Source organism: Diadema setosum, chromosome 10 (genome assembly GCF_964275005.1).
Source record: "Diadema setosum chromosome 10, eeDiaSeto1, whole genome shotgun sequence".
Taxonomy (NCBI): domain Eukaryota; kingdom Metazoa; phylum Echinodermata; class Echinoidea; order Diadematoida; family Diadematidae; genus Diadema; species Diadema setosum.
This window is the reverse complement of record NC_092694.1, coordinates 2,488,639-2,501,323: the sequence shown is the minus strand read 5'-3', so window position 1 is coordinate 2,501,323 and position 12,685 is coordinate 2,488,639. Positions and strand designations below refer to the sequence as shown.

At 38.4% G+C, this 12,685-nt stretch overlaps 1 protein-coding gene across 1 annotated transcript; it reads right to left on the bottom strand.

Annotated features, from left to right (window-relative positions):
• Positions 1–5,070: 5,070 nt before the first annotated feature.
• Positions 5,071–10,660, bottom strand: LOC140234398 (uncharacterized). The gene is made up of 2 exons (XM_072314449.1): positions 10,651–10,660; positions 5,071–5,654 (listed from the first exon to the last, which is right to left on the bottom strand). Exons 1-2 carry the CDS (start codon positions 10,658–10,660, stop codon positions 5,071–5,073), a joined length of 594 nt encoding a protein of 197 aa, XP_072170550.1.
• Positions 10,661–12,685: the final 2,025 nt, after the last annotated feature.

Below are 12,685 nucleotides of genomic sequence, written 5' to 3'. Positions count from 1 at the left end.
ATGAATACATGGAATCATACACGCATACAGAAACTGAAACAAAAGAAACAAACCTCACTGACTTTGAAAGAATATAAGACAATGTGGGAAGTTTGAGAAAAAAAAAGAAATACCTCCTATGTTACATGGGGAAAACAACAGCTGAGGAGACTCTATCAAGGCAGGAGTGCAATATGATCAAAAACTTGTACCGTTACAAAGCAATGGATCAGCAATTATTGTAGAGGGATGATAGTCAAATGGAAGGATATTAATAACTGCGCTATTTCAGTAAACGGTTAAATCAGTCAATAGTCAATAATTTCATATATTCAAGAATAAACTGTACAGATTTCCTGAACCAACAAATGTTAAATCAATCAACGATATTATGAAATTGCATGAATTAACGAACCTAACTCTTGCCTATAACTTCGTCGAAGACCTACCCTTTACCTTCATACATTTACTTTCAATATCCACATCTGAAATATTTCTGATTTTTTTTTCTCCCTCCATTTTCTCCCCTCCCCACCCCTCCCCGATCAATCCCGTACATGTTCGGCTGTGTGTATACACACTCGCTTATTTGCATTTTGTTTTCTCCCTTTCATCTTTGATTACACAGTATAAAGGACGTTGACATAATCTTCCACTTTAAATATTTGCAAACATAAATGACATCAGACAATGCACTGGTGTTTGTAAGAACCGCCGCACTGGACAAGCTCTGCTATGTACCACGTTATTCTTTCAAAATTGAATGCATCCATGTCATTTCCTGCTAAGATCCAAACTTCCTAGTAGATGCTCAACTAATGAACATGTTTGTATATCTTTTTTTCCTTTGCGAGTGCTTCAACATTGTCATATTTGGGTGAGTTTACATGGACTTTTCAATGTCCTCACTTGTGATGGAAAGTATGTCAGAGTGAACTGAAATTTAAGAACAGATCTATTGATTTACTCAACTGAGGAGAGTTACAAATTATTTTATACACGAGTGATGTCATGATGACGTGATCAAGATAACTAGAATATTGAGGTCCTCGTAGATGACGTAACAAGATGACATTATGCATCTTAGAATCTCTGTCAAATTCTGATTATTTCGTCGTTTAAACGCTCAGTATTCCTTCTGTCCGGTACGTACAATGGACGATACGTCACTAATCGGCCAGTATTCAATTGAATGCCGGACATGTCCAGGTAACTCGGAACAACTCAGCTGAAACTGTAATGACGCTCCCGACATTGTATGCGTGCGGGGCATATTTACGTCATTATAGAACACTTTCTCTGCAGAGTGACGTAAAACGCGCCAATGCCGATTATTTTGTTGGCAGAACAGGTATGCATTCCTTAAGCTGCTGTGGTTTTTGCCCTCTTTCCAAATGGCCTACATGTTTGCCTGGAAACTGTATACGCTGATTTCATGCCCACAATCATTATTTTCATTTAATTGCAGTCACGGATGTTCTACAATAAAAAATGAAAAAAAAAAATGTGCAAGGTATTAATTGCATGAGCTCGGCATGACGTCAGCGAATGTTCATCAAAGTGTAACAATTCAAAGATGACAATTGCTTGTCTTTAATCGTTGAGCATGGCGGAGTAATCTTGTCATCATTTTTAGTTTCAATCGTTGATACCTGTTGGAATGAATGTGATTAGTTTGTCATGTCTGTACTAGAGTACCGAAATAATAATGTCACAGTCATTTGTTCTTGCTTGGGTGTGAAATAGGTGCGAGTATGAACACTCGGGCCAGATAGGGGAGGTTGTGTAGAACCAGTTTCCATGGCAATGGATGACTATGACATCACACTTTGATACTCTACCGTATGTCCCCCCCCCCCAAAAAAAAAAAAAAAAAAAAAAATATATATATATATATATATATATATATATATATATATATATATATATATATATATATACAATGGGAACCCTCCGCAATGATATCTTTAAAAATAATGAATCAATCCAAATACAATTTCAGTGTATGAAACCATAGCTCATTGCCCACATCTTACAGGAAACCCTATTCGATTTGCTTCAGTGGTCAAAGAGAAATGAGAAATTTTGTAGAGCATGTCAGGAATCTCTTCCCTCCAAGTTCTGTCTATTGTGTTCACACATTAATACACAGTTCCAAGAGCATCCAAGCGCTAAACTTGGAAGAATCAGACTCATGACATGCTTTACAACAATCCCCTTTCTCTGTAACCGCTAAACCAAATTGAATTGGGTTTTCTTCAAAATAGAGCTAAGATGTTAGACTTTAAGACCCTGAAGTAGCATTTAGACAGTTTAATCATATGGGAGTTATCAATGCGAAAATCCGATTGTATTTTTTTTTTGGGGGGGGGACATAGTGTATAGGTATATCATGACAGAGAATATAGTGAACATCCCCTCAATTAACTGTCGATGATCAGATTCTTTATCACACTTTTAAACAAGAAAAAGACAAGTCACTCGTAACGACATTTATAGGTATCTTATTCCACTTAATTGCTATTTAGCAATTTTAGATAATCAGTGTTAAGACTAAACTACCACGAAAAGTGTTAAAACACTTATATAAATGTAATCTCATCAGAGGGGACGTAATGCAATCAGTCTCGAGGTAGCCTAAACAAACAAACAAACAAAGATGATTAGTGTCCAAGTAAGTTATCTCTGTCTCTTGTTCGTTTTCTTGTTCAAATCCTGCCATTTGGGACTACACTCAACAAGCTTTGCTTTTTAGTAGGTTCCATCGTATTTCTCTTTGCATCCTTCACTTTGATTGAAAATGACACATCGACCGCTATGTATTATGTTTGTATTCCTATTTCTTTATGCATGTAGCCAAGCTAGACATTCTGTATTATCATATTTTGTTATATCATGTATTCTTCATCGAGAAATACGAAAATAAAGTTGAAATTGAAATTTAAGAAGAAAGTGCAAAGATTATTTGGATGTACCAAATGCCTGATAGTTATCTAAAGAGAAAATCTCCAAGTTTCCGAGTTGGGGGACAGGCTATACATTCTCTTTCATCAGCCAGGAAGTTCGATAATCCCAGATCAGGAACAGGTGCGCTGTTAATAAGTAAAATGATACGGCAAAGGTGAGTTCATTTCAGTAGGAGGAAGAAGAACAAGGGGAGATTAACGGAAACAATACACACACACGCACACACGCACACACACACACACACCACCACCACCACCACCACCACCACCACCACTACCAACTCCACTACCACCACCACCTTTGCCACTACCACCACCTTTACCACCACCATCACTACCACTACCACCACTTCCACCATCACCCCACCACTACCACCACCATTATCTCTACCTCCACTACCACCACCACCACCATTATCTCTACCCCCACCACCGTCCACCATCACCACCACGACGTCCACCACTACCACCACCACCACCTCTACCAGTACCACCATCATCATAGGTTAAAATCATAAAGCTTGAAGCAAGCTGAACGTTAAGGACACAAACGAACATACCCACTGGGAGAGAGAGAGAGAAAAGGTTGATTGTGGTTCTAATTTTTTAGTGACTTCTGCATCATGTGTTCTTCGCAAAATAATACCAAAAACAAAATACACTAATATTCATTGAATCATCGTCATTTACATAATTTGTTTCTTTAATTTCGTTCTCCAAGATTAGTTTATATCATTGTCATTATTCTGGCAGAGGTGATCGGTTGTCGTATATTATATCCTGACAACGACAACTATACATGTGACGAATAAAATAATCACTTGGCAATTGATTTCAAATGGATATTTCTCCATTAAGTACATAATGTTACGTAAGAAACTTAAATTATTACCGGTAATGTGTATAGGTTAGTACGCCATGTAAGAGCATTAAAGTAATAAAAACATTTAGACTTTCATAAACAGTTGCGACATTGTAACCTGCTTTACAAGTCTGACCTTAAAGGATATAACGTTGCTTGATGACAAATCCCAACTATGTGTTAACAAGACGTGAATCGCTGTTTTTCTGAGAACATTTATTTGGACCTTTTTCTTGATGAAGCAGCTGCCTTCTTAAATGGTAGAATATTTCGACCGTCCACATGAACAAAAATAATAATAATAATAATATGAAAAGTCAAGAAATCAAGTACATTAAAAATTTCTATCAATACGAAAGAATACATAGAACGCAGCAACATTCATCCATAGACTGTTCATCCCTGAACAAAACACACTAAATCTTTCTCGCAGGATTTCTCGCAGGATTTCTCGCAGGATTTTCGAATTGATTTCTCAATAGCATGCATAGTGTAAGCGTTGAGCCGACGAGCGCTAGATGGCGCTATAACACAACCCGTTAAGAACGCTTTGCGCTATACGCTGCAGGGACATGAAGTCTGTCCCGAACAAGGTTTAAGGAGGGCGCCACAACGTTTTATCCTTTATTGCCTTCCAGTAGTAAGGAGAGCTTAAACACGCCAATTGAGAATACAAGAGAATAAAAAATAGAGCAAGAAGTCGATGAAAGTCAAAACAACGAAAGTACATGTAGCACGACTATTCATTCCTAAACAGAATGAACAAGACACTACAATGTCCATGCACTGCTATCAATGCTCCATTCATTCATCATGTCTGTTGTAGATTATGTGTTCCAGTTGGTTTCATACAATATTATGAAATAAAACAAAAGTTTCCTCCCAGCGGATCGTGGGTATAGATAGTCCGCCTGCGATCGAGGAAGAGTCAAGTCAGTCTTACACAGCTTACAAAACGGCTGGACCCTTGTGGCTTGTATCACACATACTATACGCTTGTTGCCACACACAGAGTTGATTCACCATGGCTAATGCAACAGGGAAGAAAGAACATGATAAACCACAGACCGTCATTTCATGATTTGAGCTTTTCACCTTTCCACATGATATGATTTATAGACCCACACTGAGAATTTAGTGGAAAGAGCCTTTGAAGTTTGCTGTTCTTGACTTTGCACTGAAGGCACGTCCGTCAATGCTTATGTTATCAGCAGTTTAATTCACGTGACCAAACGTCCGGTGTATAGTTTAATGGGCCTTAGGTCACATGGTCTCTCTCACGACATTAGCTTGGCTACAACTGCCCGTCAGCTGAACTCTGTCGTCCTGCATTCCTCGATTGAAGTCATCATCCTCCTCCTCATCCGGACCGGTCGTGGCGTCAGGGTTTTCGACCACGACCTCAACGTCCCTCTGCGTTCGATGTTCGTACCGCATTCCGTACGACACTTGGTTCGGGCTAGGATCAGGAGCGGCCATCGCCTCGTCGTATGATGGCGGCGGCGGTAGATGTGAATATGGCGAGAAATGCGTTTTCAGGGCGAAGGGGGTGCGGTAGGCGTAGCTCTCCCGCATCGCCCCGAGAGGTGAGGAGAACGAGGAGGTAGCCATGTGCATCGAGGCTCCCGCGGGTCTGCTACGGAACGTGCCCACCTGATAGAAGTCTTGATGCGGGTCGGCTCGGCTGGAAGACTGTTGGGCGCCGTGGGAGAGACTGTGCTGGGTGCGAAGTAGCGAACAGCGGTCATTACATTTCTGTAAGCACTTGTAGAACCAGGCACAGCAGGCGATCAGACCCAGGACAATAAAGATGGCGAGCATCCAAGGGAAGAGCTGGGAGAGGTCCGCTGGAGGATAAACACCAATCACGTGATTAGACTCTCTGACACCTAGCAATACATTTTACGAAATGATTCTCAGTTTTTATGATTCATATCTCCATTATTCTGGTAGCAAGTGGTACATGAAAAGAAAACTTTTGTTTAGGCCCTTTGATATCTGTGAAATGTATGTTTATTAGAATCTAAAGTCTGTTTTGAGATCTAGACAACCGTTATGTACTCTACAAATTTCCACCAAACATCTGTGATCAGCTGTCCCAGATGGTCACCTTCATGTCAAATTAACACCTTGCACCTACAGTAGTAGTGTCTTTTGAAAGAATACACAATTGCCTTGTGCATGTTATAGGCCAAAATTTCAGAGTATTTCGGTTATTCTCTTGCCAAATTTGTCCAAATCATTTAAATTAACCAATAAAGATATCTCTGCTACACGACGTGTACATGATACAATGAAAGGTCCTGAGGAGATCTCTAGACAAAACGATACCGATGACATCATACGATCATGATGATTAATCACACATCTGTCATTATGGCGTCGATCTCATAATCAAATTGGTTACTTAATTGCATAGGTGACACGAAACGTTAAACCAATGGTAAATATAAAAATACGTCGAGATGGTATTATACACGTGTGATGACATTGAAAGAATGAGCATGACTATTTCATTCTCAAATATCGAAATCAAATTATCATGTCATGTTCACACTTAAAATTGTGTCCTATACCGTTTAAAGGTACAGTTTACCTTTGGGAACAGTGATTCTAAAAATTTTCAAGTTCTCACATTTGATGCATATATGTACGTCAGTTGTTTCACAAAACATCTTATCATATAAAAATTTTCCAATAAAACCTAAAATATAGGGAGATATCCCTGTGTTTCTCATTAAACCATAACTGTAGACGATTTAGTCTAGAAACAATTTTATTATAACTATTGTACACATTTCGTATATTTAACAATACTTAACATTGATTATACTGCTTCAAATTTTTACATTGGTTGTTTCTATCCCTAATGCTCATGTAAGAAATATTTTGAAGCACTAAAGCTGGGTTTTTGTTTCATCTGCAAAAAGTAAATTATGCCTTTAACGTAGAGGAACAGAACAATCATGACTGTTTCCCCTTATACACATATGTTTCTTCTTAAAAATGAAATCATTCGTTGATTTTATCATTGCCAATATTTTCGCGGACAAAGATCGCCTCTAAAACTACATCATCTCGCCCTATGCAGATAACCTCAGTGTCATCACCTGATAGTTGAGACACATTACACGCCTCTATCACAATAAGCCACAACATAGAGAGAAGATGAATGGTAAGCAGTGCCTCTAAAACAGAGAACAATTGAAATGGCCACAGGGACGTGGGTTTCCATGGCAACACCGCAAAGGATGCCGGGACCCATGTCATTACGGTATTGACAGTCATAATGTATCAAATCCGGGCGTATGTCTACAATAAAATCATGATTCCTTATCAAGTCATGTCCATCTGGGTATGAAAACCCCAGACACGTACGGGATTTATTTAGGAGCACTTCATGGTTTTCACAAATCCATGCAACTATGACTGGACAACGAATGGGAATATGAGGAGGAACGAGAAGCGGGGAAAGATAACGGAAGGGGGAAGGAGGGGAAAACGTGAAAAACTACCGCGGTAACCACGCAGAAACTAAAATTAGAAATGGATAATGTCAAAACTTGGTGTGCCACTTTTTATGACTATACAACCGCAGTCGTTCAGCGAATGATGAATACTGTTTACCACACAAGTTATTCTTTATTTGGTAACATTCTCCGCTTATTTCGTCACATTTTCTGAGGATAACTCCTGGAATAACTGCGATACTGTTATTTGTCCCTGTGAATATGCATGTCGTAAGATTACAAAAGATATTAGTCGACAGGCTCGATTACTGGACAACATTTGAGTCAGACGGAGTATAGTCATTTATTCACGTCCCTAGCCGTCTTTCCTTGATAAGTATTCTTATGTGTTGTCTCATAGTAAAAGCGTCTATGCAACTTGACAAAAGAATATAACCGAACAAAGCTTAACCCTCTGTACGCCATATTGATTAGCTCTCCATAGGATTGTGTGTGTGAATTTTGTGCACATTTGACTCATTGGCACATAATGTGTTGAGCGATTTGAACATCATGACAAGGTGGAGAAAAACAGCGTCCATCTTTACTATTAGGGAACTTTAGATTTTTGAGACGGGAACGTTCAGAGGGGGAAAAAACGGTTATGATCATCCGCAAAAATACGCATCAAAGTCGATCTATTTATAGCTTGCGTCGTCTGAGTTTTCACTAAGCATTATGTGCTATCTTTACGTCCGCTCAATTCACGAAGTAGAGAGCTACCTCATGCACCGATCATTATTTTGGGGCGCCATTTTATTTTTATAGGTTGCGTATCAGCGTAATCTAAAGCTACTTTTCAACCTGACGCAGGGAAGAGGAGAATGTCCAGCTCAAAGCGTCGTCTCAAACGTCCGCCATGTCCGCGCCGCATATTTTAAGCTCCCTACTGTATACAATGATGACGATGATGACATACTGCTTTCACAATGCTGAAAGCTAGTGCTTTCATTGTTGCCAAAGGGACAGTGTCAGGCCTCGTTTCATGTTGTTGCTTTTTGTGTTTGTTACTCTGTCTTTCTAGTGGGCTTCCAGACCTATATCATATATATATATATATATATATATATATATATATATATATATATATGATTTTGTATTTATTGGTTAAAAAAAAATAAATGGCATTTACAGCAAGGAATAAAAATCAGGTGAATTATAGAATCAAAAAATCAAAGGGAAAAAATGCAGTGCAACAAAATTCCCACATACCTATCAAATGTGACAAACATACCCTGGTAGGTAATTACACAGTTTCAATTTTCATTTGAAACCTCTATTTTGGATAATGAGTGACAGGTTTACCATTCTTTTTGGAAATTTTATATTCTTTTTTTTTAAGTTATACCTTTTTTTTCTTTGTTCTTGTTGAAACCTGTTTTTTTATTGATCTTCTTCCCCAGAGGGACCCACATTCTATAAAAGTTTTCTTTTACTGGGTCCGTCCATTTTTTGCACATTGCATATTGTTTAATTCACTTTGATCACTAAAGTATTCATTAGAATGTACTATTGCTATAAGCATGATAAGTTTTCACTATTGCTTTATACTCTTTTCATTTCATTGTATTGTCTCGTTTACTTAATTCTCTGTTATGAAAGAAAGTGATATGTATGTTTTTGTCGAAATATGAAAGAAATTGAACTAAATTGAACTGAATAAAATCAATGCAGATGATAGTCCTGCAAGCAGTGTGGGTACTTTTATAGCCAGAGCTGTCAGAAATTTAATGTTGTTTGTTTGTTTGTGTGTTTGTTTGTTTGTTTGTTTGTTTGTTTGTTTGTTTGTTTTTGATTTCATGTTTATAATTCCCTCTGCGGCTTACATCTCAAGATAACTGATATATCTTCTCGGATAATCTTTACTTGGAGATCACGTATTGTTTTTGATTAGTAAATGTTCCTCATCGCTACACTGGAGAACAGTTTTGTTTAAAACAAAACATCCTGTCCCTCGGATATGGAGGTCCCGTGTGTGTGAGAGTCAGAACTCATGCACGTGAAAGATCCCGCTTCATTTATTCATCGCAAAGAGCAGGGTGTTTAACCCGGTGCCACGGTGAAGTGGTCCCGCCTCACATCCAACTAGACCCCATGGAAGACCAGCTATTGCAGCTGAATATGGGCTATTCAGCCATCTCCTCAGATGGAAATGAAACAAACAAACAAACAAACATGTAAAGTTATACTCAGTGCCGCCCTGTTAACAGGGCGGCACTGGTACAGTGCGGGACTGGTACAGTGCGGCACTGGTACAGTTTAAGTTGGTCGAGATAAACATGTCCGTTCTCCGTATAATTTCACGCCTATAAATTCGGGAACCTACAGTTTTTACAAGCATCACTGATTTTATGTGGGCCCCATCATATTTCTGACATTGATTTCCTCAGATGATAATGACCATTTATATTTGTGTGTAATGTTTGCTTGTCTTTTTTTTTTCAACATAAGATATGGTTGTATATATGTTATACTTTTGTTTTATTGTCAGTCATTTTGTAATCCCATCACTGAGAAAGTGGAAATATGAAATAAACTTGAAACTTGAAACAGAACTCACGTAGATTGAACTGTGAGGCTTATCGTTCTTATTTTGTCTATTTCATTGTATACTTTATCATTATGGCGGCGTGTAATAAAGTAATTACCAACTCTCAAAATTCCTTAGATTGGAAGTCAATCTATAAGATTGTGGTTTGGGATATAATCCAAAATTAGACTGAAAAAAAATATGACTTCTAAATCTATTCGATTGAGATTTTCAAACTGGATTTGTCCCTCATCTCAATCTAAGGAATTTAGAGAGAGGGTAATATTGGATTTCCGAGGACTAACCCCCCACCTGAAGCTTAGAAAAGCAGTACGATGTGTATGATAGACACACACTAGCATGCTTTTATACTGCTATCATTTTCATTATCAGCTATCGTCGCCATCTTGTGGACACATGCATGGTCGCCATTTGACATTTCCTGCTACCGTGGCTATACCGAGATCAAAGTCTTGCTATAGAAAGTGATAATATCACTTGATATTATTAATACCACATACGTTTGCTGGATTTGAGTTAAAAATGTAGTTTACGTTGCTAAAACTGCTTCATGAGAATCCTGAGTGAATTTTGGCTTGTGGTTTTTTTTTTGTGTGTGTGTGTATTTTTTTTTATTTTTTTTTATGGAGGGGGCTGTTGGAAATATCAAATGTCAAATCTAATCCGTCCGCCATTTTGATTTTTGCCCCCGGAACCCATACGACGTCATAGTGGCTTTAATCACGATTCAGCATCTAATACAAAATCTTTTTTTTTTTTTTATTGATGTCTTGACTCTCTTACCGTTAAACATGGTTGCCGATTTTGAGATTGAATCAAACGCCCTCGTCGACGGCTAGATGGGAAGTCAGCGCAGTGTGCGCTCCCTTGGCTTAGTGGCGACAGGAATTGCGTAATTCACTTGGGTTGACGTAGCGACAGGGGAATTAACTCTTCCAGTGACGTCATGGCCAGGGGGCCCCCGTTTGGACACCGTAGAGGGGGTGATGAATGGCAGCTGTGTGGAACGAGGGGAAAAGGAACACAACCCACACATTAATACAGCTAAAATTGTATACCTCATTGATACAGCCACGCATGCATGTAAATACGCCTAATTGTTCCCGTGAATCACCTCGTCAAATGTATTATGTCCCGTCGAATGGCGGGGTATAGAGGGGAAACTGACAAGCATGTTTCTATTTATGTCGCACTTGTCCCTTTGTAACAACATAGAAAACACAAACAAGTCAGGGGAGGGACCTTGCTGACAGGGGACATCTATCCTGGTCACCTTTCTCATAACATTTCAAAGACACTAATTTATGATTTTAATTTCTTGATTCAAAGGATTAAAAAGAATATGTGAAGCGATATTCAAACAGGTGAAGAGACACTATTCACCATGCAAAAGCTTCGAATTCATGTTGCCACTATCTAGATGTCTATTAATTAAATAGCACCTCATAATCACGGTAAGTCTTTTCAGACTGTGGTGTTATAACAATTGCGGATTATTCTAAACACTGCTAGCTTTGAGAAAGTTAAGTGTGGAAAAAAAGGCATTAATACTTGTTCTCATACTTGAAGCATGTAACAATCATTTTCAACCCTGCATCTTGTATAGCTTCAGTCTGCTCGCTAACAAATGTGAAGGAATAGTAACACAAAGGAAACGTAACACTGTGTTGTATTGTCGTCCACTTACCTGCCGTTGGGCAGGTATTAACTTCGGAATATGTTAACGCTCCTTTATGTTCCTTGAAGAAATAAAGCATGTTATTTAAAAAAAAAAATGTCTTCCATCGTTTCCTTTTAGAGAGCTGATTTCAACGTTTTAAAGTCTTGCGTTAACGCTTCAGGGTATACATATCTACAGAAGTCCGGTGGGTTTGCGATGGTTACCTTTCGGCTGTGGTATTAAGACGCCCTCTTGCGCCAAAGCGGCGGGAAATTAGATCCAGTACCTTTTCCGGCCTTTGTAATCTAATTACGGAGCTGTGTACAGAGAAATGATGTATTCCTAATGCACTTGGTCCTGAGCGCAACCTTTAACAATTACAGCTCGACCGTGGTCTAGCATTCTTCATCAAGTCACATCATACAGAATGTTTGTGCTACATTTTGGGAACATGCAGTCAAACAAATTGCCCTATTCCGCACTGAGGGGTGGGGTTGACATTGATGGAAAAAGCAGATTCTGCGAATTGAAAGAATTCGTCGTGATATTATTGGCCATCTCCAAAATCATTACGAGACAGTTAAGATCAGGTCATCATTGCTTTATAACTAAATTTGTTGAAATCTTCAATTCGTATGTCTCTTACTTTTTATATTTGGGTTCACGATTCCGATTGTTTAAAAAAAAAGAAAGAAAGAAAACAAATAAGCAGACGAACAAAAACATAAACACTTCTTTATTGGTGAATGTGCCTTATGTGTACGACTTGTGAAAGAGAAGTTTGCTTTTGTTTTTGTTTTTGTTTTGTTTTTGTTTGTTTGTTTGTTTGTTTGCTTTTACCATGATCAGTATTCCTGCTTTTTGAAGAAATAGCTTGTTCAATTGTAGGAGGTCCTCATTGATAACTGGCTTTGTAGAAATCGTGTGAAGAAATGAAGAGCTTGCTTCCAAAAGGCGCTAAATCCGTTGAAAAAAAATGATAGATTTAGCGCTTTTTCGAAGCAAGCTCTTCAAATATAACTGAGATTAAGATTCAATCACTAGAAGACTTATCACCACGTAATTGTGATAATAGAATATTATAGGGGCAAGGAATTGAAAGCCTCTACAGATACTATCATAAGAACGCTTTTAATTTCCTAAACGTTGAAGAAGGTA